A 14915-nucleotide genomic window follows, 5' to 3' on the forward strand; every position below is an offset into this window, starting at 1 on the left:
GCTGTAGTTAGTTGAGGCAATGGGCTGCTGAGCAGACAATTCTGGCGCTGGTGCTGTGATTATGCTTTAGATCAGTGTTTCCAATATGGTGGGCCAGGATCAAGCCTGATTCTTTTTGAATCGCATGTAGACACTAGTTCCTGGATAGAAACGTATTTGTGGGACACAAGAAAACTTTAGGGTTGCAAAGAATTTGAGGATTCTGGATTTTCTGGTTAGAGGATTCCGGATTTCCTGTATATTCCCTCCTGATTCCGGGAATCTTCCAACCAGGATTTCTAGAAAGCCTGTGAATTTGGGGAAATTTACCAGAATTTTGCAACCCTAGTTGGATTACAAATGGTTTGCGACGATCGCCTTTAGATATGGCTGTTCTGAAGTGATGGTGTGTCTTGTGCCCTACTCTAGGGAAGACCCTTCAGTTGCACCTGCAGGCCTGTGATGTGAAGGGTAAAGAGGAGAAGTCGGGACCAGAGAACATGCTGACTGAATCCGCCGCCACTGGAGACGGTATAGTTACTGCAGTCTCTCTGTCTCTTTCTCTCTCTCCTTCACGCTCTCCAAGTATGTGCATGTTTGAGTTTGCATGCTTAATCAGTAGCTCTAATGTTCTGTAAAGGGTTTCTTACAGAAAGTGGTAAGAAGAGAGCTAGCGTGATCCTGTCTACAGAGGACCAGAGCAACTTCCAGGTCACTCAGATGAAGATTAAAGTGAGTGTGTGTGTCGTGTTCATATCTTGCAATAGTGCATTGGTGTTCACAGCAATGGGGTTCTCATGGAGTATTAAGCATCCTCTATCAGTGTATTTGTGGCATAGTGTGTGTTTGCACTCAAGCAAGTGTTTGCACTTTTACTCCCTACCGTTTGCTGTTTTCTCCATGCTACCTGTGTTTTTCAACAGGTCCGTAAAGGTGCCATTGGAGCAAAGTGTGGCCTGGTGTTTGCCTACAGTGAAGGAGACACCTTTGATGCAGAAAAACACTTCAAGAGGTTTAAGAAGTATGACTCCTGGAACTACAAGGACTACAAGGAGTTTGTGCAAGACAAGTAAGGACCTCCCCGGAGTGGTACCTGTTGAACCCCGATGAACTGCCTATTTATTTTCTTCTGGATTTAACTCGGTAGTAAGTCAGTCGTACAGTAGTCTCATGCACCAGACATCCTACCCATGTTCGTAATGTCTGGTATAAAACGAGGCCTTGAACTACAGTCAGTATAGTGACCTGTTCCATATGAATGAATGAATGTGACAGTTCCATATGAATGTCTGACCCCTGGTTTGTCATGTGACCTACCTTGCAGTCTGAGGATTCCACTACAGGCGGAGGATGAGCCCATTGGCTGGTTTGAGCTGGAGGATGACTGGAACGATGTGGAGATCAAACTGCAGACTTGTCGCGTTGCAAAGGTACTCGACACTCTTTCGCGCTCTCTATCTCTCATTTCTTTCTAGTTTTACTATCGCTCTCTGCCCTGTCCATATTATTGTTTCTCCCTCCTCTCATTCAACCACTCTTCAATACTTTCTCTCTCTGACACTCAACACCCCTCACTCCCCTGCTCCTCCCCATCTACCAATCAAATAAGAGTATCTATGTGCAGAAATCAGATATTACCATGTTTCCCAATATGTAATGTTAATTGTGTGAATCAATCAATTAAGTGTAAGAATAGTCCCACCATCCACATTTATGTAACACTCATACTGATAACTGAGAAGTGACTCTCTCCCCCCCTCCCCCAGTTCCTGATGGTGAAGTTCCTGTGTGCGCGGCAGGACAGTGCAGAGCGTCTGGGGGTCCAGTCCCTGTCCTTCAGTGGGTACCTGTGTCCCGGGGCCGAGAGGCTGGATGATTTGGACGACCTGAGCCCACAGGGAGATGGCTCAGTGGGGGACATGGTCACTGGACTCACCCTGCTCAAGAAGACCCTCTTCTTCATCCAGCAGCTCACACGAGACATGGTACCCACTGTCAGTAGTACCCTCAGTCATTATACTGTAAGATTAGATTTATTTTATTATTAAAGTGTTATGTGTATTACCGCCACACCGGCAGTCACAAGTTATGACCGCAGAAAAATTACATTTGACACTTGATTCGCGATAACTAGGCTTTTACAAAACTGTGATGCCACCGATAGTCATTAGTAGCCTACCAAACTTGCTAACAGCTAGCGCTCTATTGTCCCTCTAATCATTCTGACATCAATGCAAATACAATCGAAAATCGAATCAAAAACTTCATGAGAGCCCTGGCATTCAGTTTGACCGGAATAGGATTACCTGTTGCACAGCGAGAACCAGCTCCTTGTAGCTGGTTGATTCACGGAATGAAATAAGTGTTCCTATAAGCTCATGTTGCACAACATTTCTATAGGCTATGCAATTGCGTAAGAATACAGAGTTTTGATGGCCTCTATTAAAAAGAGGAGGATCCCATCAGCTTTCTATAGGCTTGCTATATATATATTTAACTTCAGAGTAGCATACCTGGCTGGCATGACAATTAACCACAGAAAAAGCGTCCGCCATTCAAGTGCATACGGTTTACATGTATTTTTTTTATTTTTAAATCTGCTCATTCCATGACAGATTGACCAGGTGAATGGGCAATACAAAATATTTAAGTGGCTGTGAACGGGGTATGGTAGTAAGTGCCAGGCGAACCGGTTTGAGTGTGTCAAGGACTGCAATGCTGCTGGGTTTGTCACACTCAACAGTTTCCTGTGTGTATCAAGAATGGGCCACCACCAAAAGGACATCCAGCCAACTTGACACAACTGTGGGAAGCATTAGTCAACATGGGCCAGCATCCCTGTGCAACACTTTCAACACCTTGTATAGTCTATGCCCCGACGAGTTGAGGCTGTGCTGAGAGCAAAAGGGGTTGCAACTCAATATTAGGAAGGTGTTCCTGATGTTCTGTATACACAGTGGCAAGAAAAAGTATGTGAACCCTTTGGAATTACCTGGATAAAATGTGATCTGATCTTCGTCTAAGTCACAACAATAGACAAACAGTCTGCTTAAACTTATACACACAAACAATAATATGTTTTCATGTCTTTATTGAGCACACTGTGTAAACATTCACAGTGCAGGGTGGGGAAAGTATGCGAACCCTTAGATTTAATTACTGGTTGACCCTCCTTTGGCAGCAATAACCTCAACCGAATGCTTTCTGTAGTTGAGGATCAGACCTGCACAACGGTCAGGAGGAATCTTGGACCATTCCTCTTTAACAAAACTCTTTCAGTTCAGCAATATTCTTGGGATGTCTGGTGTGAACCGCTCTCTTGAGGTCATGCCACAGCATCTCAAATTGAGTTGAGGTCACTCCAGAAGGTGCATTTTCTTCTGTTGAAGCATTTCTGTTGTTGATTTACTTCTGTGTTTTGGGTCGTTGTCCTGTTGCGTAACCAAACTTCTTTCGAGCTTCAGTTGGCGGACAGATAGCCTTACATTCTCCTCAAAATGTCTTGATAAACTTCCAATTTCATTTGTCTGTCGACGATAGCAAGCTGTCCAGTCCCTGAGGCAGCAAAGCAGCCCCAAACCATGAGGCTCCCTCCATCATACTTCACAGTTGGGATGAGGTTTTGATGTTGGTGTGCTGTGCCTTTTTTTCTCCACACATATTGTTGTGTGTTCCTTCCAAACATCTCAACTTTAGTTTAATCTGTCCACAGAATATTTTGCCAGTAGCGCTGTGGAACATTCAGGTGCTCTTTTGCGAACTTCAGACGTGCAGCAGTATTTTTTTGAACAGCAGTGGCTTCTTCCGAAATGTCCTCCCATGAACACCATTCTTGTTTAGTGCTTTACGTATAGTAGACTCGTCAGAGATTTTACCATGTTCCAGAGATTTCTGTCAGTCTTTAGCTGACACTCTAGGATTGTTCTTAACCATTGAGCATTCTGCACTGTGCTCTTGCAGTCATCTTTTCAGGACGGCCACTCTTAGGGAGAGTAGCAATACTGCTGCTCTAATTATAGACAATTTGTCTTACCGTGGACTGATGAACGTCAAGGCTTTTAGAGATACTTTTGGCGCCCTTTCCAGCTTTATGCAAGTCAACAATTCTTAATCTTAGGTCTTCTGAGATCTCGTTTGTTCGAGGCATGGTTCCCATCAGGCAATGCTTCTTGTGAATAGCATTTTGAGTGTTTTTTATAGGGAAGGGCAGCTCTAACCAACATCACCTGTCTCATTGGCAAAGTCATTAGCCTAGGGGTTCACATACTTTTTCCAAACTACACTGGAATGTTTAAATGACGTATTCAATATAGACAAGAACAATACAATACTTTATGTGTTATTAGTTTAAGCACACTGTTTGTCAATTGTTGTGACTTAGATGAAGATCAGATCAAATTTTATGACCACTTTATGCAGAAGTCCAGGTAATTCCAAAGGGTTCACATACTTTTTCTTGCCACTGTGTATTATTTAGTATATGTAAAGACCAGACTAAATTGAGAATAGGCTGATGGGTGAGAGTATTATCAAGTGCTTGTCAAATTGTGAATGAGAGACTGATGAAGTTTGTGCAGCCTGCTCAAGAAACAGAGCAGAGCGCTTGCCTTTCATGCAACTTCTAAACATATAGCCTAACCTTTGTATTACAACTAAAGTCATATAAATAAGTCAATTTGGCATGCAGGAGTACCTGTTTCTTTGTTAACCGCTTAACACAGAATAGCCACTCTCCCTCAAATCGTTTGGAGAAAATATCCTTTCTCTTTTATTCAGCTATGTTTATTGTATTGTTTTTACTGTAAAATAATATAAAATAATTTCACTGGAATTATAAGCAAATCTTGCCTGCGAAATCAACTAGTATGTCCCACAGCCATATGACATAGCCAGATCAGGGCCTAACATAAGGATGACTCAGAATAGGCTATTCAGTAATGTTTATTTAGACCTGCCTAAAATAAATATTGGATTTGTTGTGATGGTGTAGGCTATATTAAATGGATTTATTATACTTTTTAAAATGTTCCACAGGTCTGCATCAGTGGCTTGTAGGCTATGCGTGGAAGCCGGAGATGCTGAACGTGTTTGTTATTTGTTGGCGGAAAATGACAGCGAGACCTGGAGTTAATTGCATGACAATCACCGGCTGAGAAAATGTCACGACCGCAACAGTCATAGTCATGCGTCTTTAATGATGCCCAGCCTAAATTGGCTTATAAGACACTATTTGCTGTAGCAAAATAAAATAATTATTATATTCGCCCACTTATACACTATGCATGTCAGTGTGGTTTGTACATGTTGATTGTCTTTTAAGTCCAAGCTCAAGATGGGAGACAAATGAATAAGGCCAATTAAGTGAACTAAACTGAACTTAATTTAGGTCCGTCAGTTCTCAATACAGCTGTTGTATTTGTTTTTAGCTCTCAGATTTTAATTGGTGTAGTCGAATAACATTGCTTTGACAATGATGTTATTTGATGATCATGTTGATTGTCTATGCATCAAATAGCTAGATAAAGACGTGATATATCTCCTCTGTATCTAACTCTGTAGGATGTGTCCCTGTTCAAGCAGAAGTTTCTACTGGATTTCAGTGGCCTCAACCTCATCCTGTTCTGGAGCTTCTACAACAAACTCCGGGAGATGTGAGTACAGAGAGACATTATACACTAGATATGAGTCATGATTACCTATTCTGTCCATGGCCCTTTCTGTATAGATAAAGTGAACGTTTGTGTTGGTTTAATTATGGTGTGGTCAGTGAATAGGTCACTGTTGCCTTTGACCCCTCATTGTGGTTCGGGATGAAGACATCTAATCACACGGTCACACATGGGACTGCTGCTTTTGTGGTCCGTGATATCAGAGTATGGTCGGCGTATGACATCTGTCTAACCAACCTTCTGTCCCTCTGTTTTCCCAGTGATGGAGAGGAGGTGATGAAGAGCAGAGTGCTGGTGCTCCAGCTGCTCCAGAACTGTTTCGCCGTGCTGCCCAGCCCCAGCTCGCTGGAATTCAGGGGCCTAGAGGAGAGCAGGGGGACCGAGGATGGAGCAGTAACCCCAGCATCAGCCTCAGCATCCCCGTCCACATCCAGCAGTAGCGAGCCAGACTCTGCCAGGGCAGTGTGGGAGCTCTACACCCACCTCTGTCAAAGTAAAGGCCTTGTACATCTATTAGACACACAGTGGTAGCGGTGTTTCAGTGTTACTTTTCGTACAATGCAATGTGCTCTTGGAAGCCAAGGTAAAATATAGAAAACGATATAAAAGCTACTGGAGACTGGTATAAAGAGTATTGGAAGTGGAGAAGGTTTAAAGTTGTGGTTGTTTTTGTGTTGAGCAGTAGTAGATGGTCCAGAGGCTGAGGGGACAGTGGACAAAGCCCTGAGGAAGGAGGCAGTGAAAGCCGTCCTGAACGGAGCAGCAATCTTCTTCCCAGACAAACAAAGCAGAAGAGACAAACTCTTCCACATGATGGTGTGTGACTGGGAAATAGCTCCATCTGCTGCTGACAGATCATTGGCATTTGGGGAACTTTGTGCTGTTTCTGTTGAAGTTGCTGTTAACAGCTATACACGATCTTCTCTTTTTAATTGTTTCAGAAAAACATCACAGAGGAGGATCAGCCAGAGTCTGTGAAATTGACGTTTGAATCGCTTTGTAATTACTTCAGGTAATAATTTGTACACACACACACACACACACACACACACACACACACACACACACACACACACACACACACACAATAGGTGAATTAGAGCTCAGTTGTCTTCCCTTCCTCTGCTACAGTGACCAGGATCCCAGTGGCCTTCTCCTGCTCCCTCCTAAAGGAGCTCCTTCAGACTTTGACATCAGCCCCATCCTCAGTGTCATGGAGACCCTGCTACTGGTGGCCACTCGGGAAGTGAGTCGTCATTCCCACCCCACTTCCTTTTTTCTTTCAACTCATACAGATGTACACAAACTGAGATGACTTTACTTACTTAACCATAATCCCTTTTAGCCCCTAGTGGAGCGAATGGCCTCAACAGTGCACCTGTTTTGGGCAGTTTCCTTGACCTCGTTCCAAACTGTAATGACAAAATGTTGTGTTCATTTAGGTAATCTCTTCTGTATGTCTCTCTCTCTCTGTCAGTGTGAGGTGATGATGGTGGATGTGAGTGGCGGGGCCAGCAGGAAGGTGCTACTGTCTCTGTTCTGGGCTCTGCAGGGCAGCCTGCTCTCCTGGTGTTACCTGCAACTCAAAGGAGGGGCTGCTGCAGCCCCCATCGCTGCAGACCTGGCCAGAGATATCCTCCTCAAATGTAAGTGTCTCACCAATATGTCTGACTTTCAATATCCCTTTGTACAGGCTCTCCTAGTTAGTTCGTTGAAGAGGAATAAATTAACAGCATGTCATTGATTTGTTGTTACATAGGACAATGCTGTCAATGGATGCTAGAGTGAGTCATTGAATTAAAGGACTAATTTAACTTTTTTTTTAACCAAATCAATATAAATAGCTTATTACAGTAGGGTCCAAACACTTTTTTTTGTAATTTAACTTGGTTTGGGGAAACTTATCCTACCTGCAATAGACTTCCTCATTGCTTGTTCTGCAGTATGGGAGCCACGAATAAACATGAGCAAAGGCTCCAAAAGCACCCAAATACGTCCTTTTAGAAACGGCAAATGCTCCCACGTGGAAATGTAACGCTGAAGTCCACCAAAACGGAATATTTATTTATTTCACCTTTATTTAACCAGGTAGGCAAATTGAGAACACGTTCTCATTTACAATTGCGACCATATAACTTTGCGGATAATTTCATGTGTGCAGCATCTAAAGACCTGCTAAGAGCTTTGCAGTTTCACATTTTTTTATTTTTTTTATACATATTTGGGTATTTTTGGTTGTTTATCCGTAGTTCCCATACTGCAGAACAAGCAATGAGGAAGTCTATTGCGGAAAGGTGCGTTTCTCAAAACCAAGTCAATTCCTCCAAAAAGTGTCACTAACATGCCATTTTCTTAAACAATAGGGATTTTGGGAGGGGGAAAAAGTGAACCACTCCTTTAATTACACTTTGTGAGGTTGAAGGGCATCTGTAAATGAATTAAATTACAGAGATCCACAGCGAATAAATAGTGTGTCTCTTCTCTCTCCCTGTAGATGTGGATCAGTTCCTGGGCAGCACTAAGACAGTGCTGGGAGGCCTGCTGCGGAGATACAGCGGAGCTGAAATCACTGATAAACTCAATGGATCCATCCTGGCCATGGCCACCAGACAGATGGTACACTCTTTGTTTCTATCACTGTGGAAAAACTCCCATGCCTCTTATCACTTACTGGGTGCTATGTCACTCATTCAATAGTCAGTTCTGCGAATCTGGACATATAGTAGTTACCCAGCAGTTTGTAAAATCCACCTGTCGCATGTCTGGCCTTTATGTTCTACCTAAACTGAACGAGCTAACCGTACCATCACACTGAACCAGAGAGATGCTCATGCTAACCTTCTTGTCTGTCAGATGTTAATGCTAATACCAACCCTCTGCGTCTGTCTGTCTCTGTCAGATGATCTTCTTGTTGGAGCTGTGTTTCCTGGACATCCCTCACTGTATTCTGCTCACCAGTTTCGCCTCTCTGGTTGAGCTGCTTAAAAACCTCTCCAGTGAAACGGGAGACATCTTCTCTAAGGTCAGTCAACCTTCATACTACCGTAGAGGACTGGGACTGTTTGATGTCATGAAGAACTGCATGGTTTATGTAAAAGGAACCGAATGAACCCATATGCTGCTTTTGTCTGATTTGATTACGGTTGCAACATTCCGGCAACTGTCCCAATATGAGAGAATATGAAGAAAATCTGGGAATCCTCCAACCAGGATTTCTGGAAAACTGCATAATTTTAGGAAAATTACCGCAAGTTTGCAACCCTAGATGTGATGTTAACGTGATATGTGTTGTGTCCCTGCCAGGTGGACCTTGAGAGCTGCCAGCAGCCCCAGCAGCCGGTGGTCCTGAGGACCTGGAACATGGAGTCTCCTCATAACTACGAGAACAGCAGACACGAGACCACCATCTTCGCCTGCCCCGGGGCCACTTCCTTCGAGGTGGAGTTTGACGAACGCAGTGAGACAGAGAAGAGGTGAGCATAAGAGCCACACACCATTCTGTCTCTTTATCTCTGTCCTGTCTCTTTACTTCCTCTCTCTCTCTATTCTGTTCTTTTCATTGAAGATTATGCCTTATCAGATACACTTATTCTTAGCATATCTGACCAACTGTTTGCATGCATGTAATTATTTGAATTCCTCTTCATGCGACATAATATCATCAAGAGATTAAGGAAATCTCTTTACATTTCCATTACCTCATGTAGCGTTCTCTTGAATCCTGGCAGATACGACTACCTAGAGTTCACAGACGCCAGAGGAGGGAAGGTCCGCTACGACATGAAGGTCGGGACTGAGAAATGGCCAAAGGTAGGTAACCACGGCTGAGATTAGGGCAGTGGGAAGGTAGGCCCCTAAATGGCAGGTAATCCAAGAAAAAGGACCAGCAGGCGGCCAGTACTTTGCAATAAACTTTTAGTGAACAATAAACAGAAAATGTTTACAAAAGAATACATTTAGGAGCAGCTCAGCATTGTACATGAGGATGCACAACTGCAGGGCGTTTCGACTGCTAGAGTCTTCCTCAGGCAGCATTGTGGACCGAAGCCGACCTGTCTCTAGAAATAGAGGCGGGGACAAGTAAATGTCACATGACAGGAAAATAAACTATATACAAAACATATATGCTACATTTTCACATCACAAGATGAAAAATAACACACAGGAATATATTCGAAGGAAGAGCGTAAAGAACAGTACAGGCACTGGTGCGTAAAACACGTTCTATAAAAATGAGACTATAGCAGTTATCAAAAACTCAGATGAACAAGGAAAATCCACAAGGCTATACTAGTCAGTCTAGGTATACTAGAAAAATGTTTAGTTCTTGTTGTTTGTTTAGTCCGTGGGGAGCAACTGTATATTTTTGTAGTAGGAAACGGTCAAAATCAGCCCCTCTCATTCCTCTTTATTTTCTCTATTGCCCAGAACTTTAGTTCATTGACTGTGTGTTGGTGCAGGATAAAGTGGGCTGCTAGAGGGTAGTTGTCATCCTTACGTCTAATAGAGCTTTTGTGTTCTGTGATCCGTGTTCTCAGCGCGCGTGTGGTCTTCCCGATGTCTAGGGCGCTGGATAGCCTTGATGACTCCTTCAGAGGAGCATGTAGTCAGGCTCTTCAGGGTGATTGGCTTGTTGGTTTTTGGATGCGGAAATTGTTTCAGTTTTTGTGATTGTGCGCACCAGGAACAGTGTGCGCAGGTAACCACAGCTACCCGAGACATTACAGAAAGTACTAGGTGTTTACTAAGAAAACACATGGTGAATTGATAATTGGACAGTTATAACCTATGAATTACTTGTCTGTTTCTTTGGCATCTTCTCCACTGTCTGTGGTAATGACAGTTCTCCATCGTGTCGTTTGCTCCACAGAAGGTGACGTTTGAGGCTGGGCCCCAGCTGCAGTTCCTGTTCCACTCAGACAGCAGCAACAACGAGTGGGGCTATAAGTTCACAGTGACGGCCCACGGCCTGCCTGATATCACCGTGTCCTGGATGTCAGACCTACAGCTGCTGGTGGCCCGACTCATGGGCCGCCTGGCCTCCAGGACCATGGCCCTCAAATCACCCCACGGTGAGAGGGAGGGATGGGGAGAGGGATTTAGAGGGGGTGGAGGGAAGGAGGTAGGGGGTTAGAGCGCAATAGAGACAGAGATATTGAGAGAGAGAAAAATCTCCCCATTTCTGTTCTTTCTCCTAATTCACACTAAGGCCTGCACCCAAAAGTATTACCCTCCCTAGTATATGTGGTTTTTGATCATATGTGATATGTTGTCATCAGAGATCCGCAGTGTGAAGGAGCTTCCTGCTGGGAAGATGGCCCACGTCCTGTCCTCTCCTCTGTGGAAGCCTGTCTTCAGACACGGGCTCATTGAATCTCCCCACGTCCACACAGATGAGGTAGGGTGTACGAGCACTGAGTCAGTGTTTCTATTTGTATATACCTCTCACTCCATAGCTGAATGCCAATGCATAAATGCAGGGCACATCATATTGTTGCAGCCACAGAATGAAATAGAAATAAGTATGTGATTGTGTATGTATGGTTACGGCACTTTCTAATATTCTCTCTTGCTCTGTGAATCAGGTGAAGACATGCCAGCCAGGTTGTTCTGATTGTTTCATGAAATTCTGTGCCGACTTTGGTCACTGGAACCCGACAGAGGAGCCTCTAGACGGCAGGACTCAGTTGATGAAAAGCCTCATGCTGGCCTGCAAGAAGCAGCCAATTAGGAACGAGATAGTTGCGGGGTGGAAGGCTGACATGGCGGTGAATGCCATCTTTGCAGCCATGATTTACCACACGCCAGCCCTCAACCACGCTCTCAGGATCTATGGTAATTGAATAATTAGAATGAGTGATTCATTTAATTTATTTGATAATTACAAAAATGGCAAAAATGGCTCCCGGTTCACCTCACCCTTATTCACATTTTCTAAAGCAGGACGCCTTTTCACATTTTCTTAATGTCCATATAATCTTCTCTGCATGTGCTACACAAAAATCTTACACAAAATGTGCTGTGGCGTTCGAACGTCTCAAAGTTGCGTTATGTTTCTTTCAATGAGAAAAGCATTTCCTTTTAGTCTGTTAAACAGTATTGAGACTCTATCACAGAACTTGATTGATAGATCCATGACTCTGCGAACCATGCAGTATCTGCAGTGAGAAACTGTCAAGGGCTTGAGGTGCTCAACATCAGCTTTTATACTGGTGTTCAGGCCCCCATTAATCTGAGATTGATCCATTATTTGAAGAATCTCACTCAAATGATACACAAAAGTATTACCCTCCCTAGTCCCTAGTATATGTAGTTTTTGATCATATGTGATATGTTGTCATCAGAGATCCACAGTGTTAAGGAGCTTCCCATTAATCTGAGATTGATCCGTTTTTTGAAGAATCTCACTCAAATGGTACACAATAGTACTACAGGTCTGACATCCAGGACACGGTGATATCAGGCAGGCCGTGGGCCGTCACTGTGAACTTATAGCCCCACTCGTTGTTGCTGCTGTCTGAGTGGAACAGGAACTGCAGCTGGGGCCCAGCCTCAAACGTCACCTTCTGTGGAGCAAACGACACGATGGAGAACTGTCATTACCACAGACAGGGGAGAAGATGCCAAAGAAACAGACAAGTAATTCATAGGTTATTACTGTCCAATTATCAATTCACCATGTGTTTTCTTAGTAAACACCTAGTACTTTTCAACATTTTCTATGTGACAGTCCTGTCACATGGCTGAAAATACTTTCTTTGTGACGCTTTCAGATCGCAGAAATCCCCTCAGAGCAGTTCTGTTGCTGGATAAATCTGGAACTGTTGGAATGATATCACTATTGTGGACTTTACATTTAAGTGACTTGAGGTTCCTAAACCTAATGACTAACGAGGTCTCTCAGATTACAGAGAACAGTTTCTTTGGGCTGCAAAGGTTAGAGACCCTAACGTTGGAAAGTAATCCAATCATAAACGTTGAAGATTCTGCATTCGTCCATCTCCACCTCCCTGAAGAACAGCCAGGGGACAGAGTCATGTCCACGTCATCTTTTGGCTTAACAGGGAGGTGGAGATGAAGTGCAAAAATGAAAATGGTGGGCCTTCCGAGTGGCACAGCGGTCTAAGGCACTGCATCGCAGTGCTTGAGGCGTCACTACAGACCCTGGTTCGATCCTGGGCTGTGTCACAGACTGCTGCGACCGGGAAACCCATGAGGTGGTGCACAAATGGCCCAGCGTTGTCCCGGTTAGAGGAGGGTTTTTCCGGCCGGGGATGTCCTTGTCCCATCGCACTATAGCAACTCCTGTGGCGGGCCAGGCGCATGCACACTGACACGGTCGCCAGTTGTATGGTCTTTCCTCCGACACATTGGTGCGGCTGGCTTCCTGGGTTAAGCGAGCAGTGTCATTAACAAGAAGCAGTCCGCGTTAACAAGAAGCAGTGCAGTTTGGCAGGGTCATGTTTGGGAGGACGCATGGCTCTCGAGTTGCAGCGATGGGACAAGACTGTAACTACCAATTTGGATATCATAAAATTGTGAAGAAAAATGGGTAAAAACAAAATAATAACCAATGAAAAGGGCATGTACTCAGAGGCCCACTGCTCCTGCTTTGCAGCCTGCCTTCTGGGACCCGCCTGTGGACAACACTGGCCCCTTCTGGACCACACCCTAGACAGTGACGCATGCTCGTCAACTGGATTATTCAATGCATGTAAATTTGAGCTTTTTTACATTTAGAGTTTTCTTTCCTCTCGACTAAGTTCCTTCCTCCTACATAACTAACTTTATTACAAGAGGATTATTCAATATTTACAGACTTGGGGTGAAAAAACATATATTTTTAGTTTTTTTTACATTTTGTTCCATGCTATGCTCTTATATGGATTTTTAGAAAACGGGAAAAGTCGTACTGGTGGCCAATGAGAATAGGACGCTAATCCCTATCATGGTTGTTATGTGCTCAGCGCTGTTGTTGATATCAACTGTTTTAACTAGATTCACATTTGTTTAATTTGGATAGTGAATTGACTTATATGTTCCTTCACTTTTCTCCCCCTTTTCTGTACGAGTAGCCAGCCAGGGTGGTCAGGCGAGTCTGAGTGAAGACTTTGTGCAGGTCTTCTCACTGGCTGAGAGCATCAAAACATGGATGGTGAGTGTCTTTTGAGTGAATCCTTAAACTCAAATGATCCCTTTGATTCATTCATTTGCTATACAATTTAACACGACACAATTTAATTATCTTTCTAGGGGAAATGAACCTAGAAACTGCGCACATACACACAGCCTCACAGAAGACAAAAGAAAGAATCACAAATAACACACAATCAAAGGCCCCTATCAGTGGTGTGAGTGTGTTGTGTTCTGTTGTTTTCAGTTGGAGATGAAGCAGCGGTATCTGGTAGGCAAAATGAATGTCTCTGAGGAGGAGAAGGAGGAGGGCCACTGTGAAGTAACCATGGATGGTCTCGGTGAGCACTACAACCCTTTTGATTTGTATTTTAAACATACTGATACAAATATCTGAACTATAATCATGCATATGTATGGACAAATGCTTCAAATCTCTCCCTCCTGCCACTTCCTTCTCCTCTAGCTGAGATGGTCCTTGGGAAGGCCGATCTTTTGTTGAGATTCCCCCCCAGTGGCGCTTCTTCTCGCTTGGACACCGACTCCTCCAGGGCAGCAGAGGGCAGCGCTGTCCTACATCCTCCACTCCTCCGCTCCACCTCCATATCAGAGGGGGACTTCCAGCCCAGCACCTCGTTGGGAGCCCAGTCCTCCCAGGCAGCAGGCTCTGAGGTGGGGGGCTGTGAGGCAAGGTCTGGAGCTGTGGGCCCAGTGCCTGGACCAGGCTGCCCTCATTCTTTCAGGGTCCATCCCCAAGGTTCGACAGCTTCTGACCCAGGGCCGGGCCCATCCAGCCAGGGCCTCCTGGGGTCCACAGAGAGCCTGTCCTACCAGCCAGGGGCAGCAGAGCCTGCCTCCCCCTCCACCTTCCCCCGGAAGGCTCCCTCCTTCAGCCGGGGCCGCCTCCGCCTCCTCTCCTTGCGCTCCGTGGAAGAGCCTCGCTCTGCCCCCTCTATCAAGGAACGCTACCCTCTCCTCAAACACATCATCAACTTCATGAAGGACCAGACACTGACTGCTGTCAGGTATGTGTCACTGTCATCCACACACTGGGCACTGGAAGGGTTCATTGTTTGGCTTTGTTGATTAGGAAGCAGTGATTTCTTTTAACTCATTTACAAATGTGTTATTATA

The 14915-nt window shown here is 44.5% G+C and overlaps 1 protein-coding gene across 1 annotated transcript in view; it reads left to right on the top strand.

Annotated features, from left to right (window-relative positions):
• The window catches only part of zzef1 (zinc finger, ZZ-type with EF hand domain 1), a 54266-nt gene that overhangs the window by 5193 nt on the left and 34158 nt on the right, over positions 1 to 14915 (top strand). Inside the window, exons 9-29 of the mRNA XM_038988518.1 lie at positions 409 to 510; positions 620 to 711; positions 903 to 1048; positions 1310 to 1409; positions 1746 to 1973; positions 5539 to 5630; positions 5909 to 6141; positions 6331 to 6464; positions 6590 to 6660; positions 6780 to 6894; positions 7126 to 7294; positions 8143 to 8264; positions 8548 to 8670; positions 8952 to 9121; positions 9377 to 9458; positions 10519 to 10720; positions 10928 to 11046; positions 11234 to 11483; positions 13724 to 13803; positions 14029 to 14122; positions 14248 to 14806. Of these exons, the coding sequence (XP_038844446.1) occupies positions 409 to 510; positions 620 to 711; positions 903 to 1048; positions 1310 to 1409; positions 1746 to 1973; positions 5539 to 5630; positions 5909 to 6141; positions 6331 to 6464; positions 6590 to 6660; positions 6780 to 6894; positions 7126 to 7294; positions 8143 to 8264; positions 8548 to 8670; positions 8952 to 9121; positions 9377 to 9458; positions 10519 to 10720; positions 10928 to 11046; positions 11234 to 11483; positions 13724 to 13803; positions 14029 to 14122; positions 14248 to 14806 (3283 nt within the window). The remainder of the gene's footprint in view (positions 1 to 408; positions 511 to 619; positions 712 to 902; positions 1049 to 1309; positions 1410 to 1745; positions 1974 to 5538; positions 5631 to 5908; positions 6142 to 6330; positions 6465 to 6589; positions 6661 to 6779; positions 6895 to 7125; positions 7295 to 8142; positions 8265 to 8547; positions 8671 to 8951; positions 9122 to 9376; positions 9459 to 10518; positions 10721 to 10927; positions 11047 to 11233; positions 11484 to 13723; positions 13804 to 14028; positions 14123 to 14247; positions 14807 to 14915) is intronic.

Source organism: Salvelinus namaycush, chromosome 3, assembly GCF_016432855.1.
Source record: "Salvelinus namaycush isolate Seneca chromosome 3, SaNama_1.0, whole genome shotgun sequence".
Classification (NCBI taxonomy): Eukaryota; Metazoa; Chordata; class Actinopteri; order Salmoniformes; family Salmonidae; genus Salvelinus; species Salvelinus namaycush.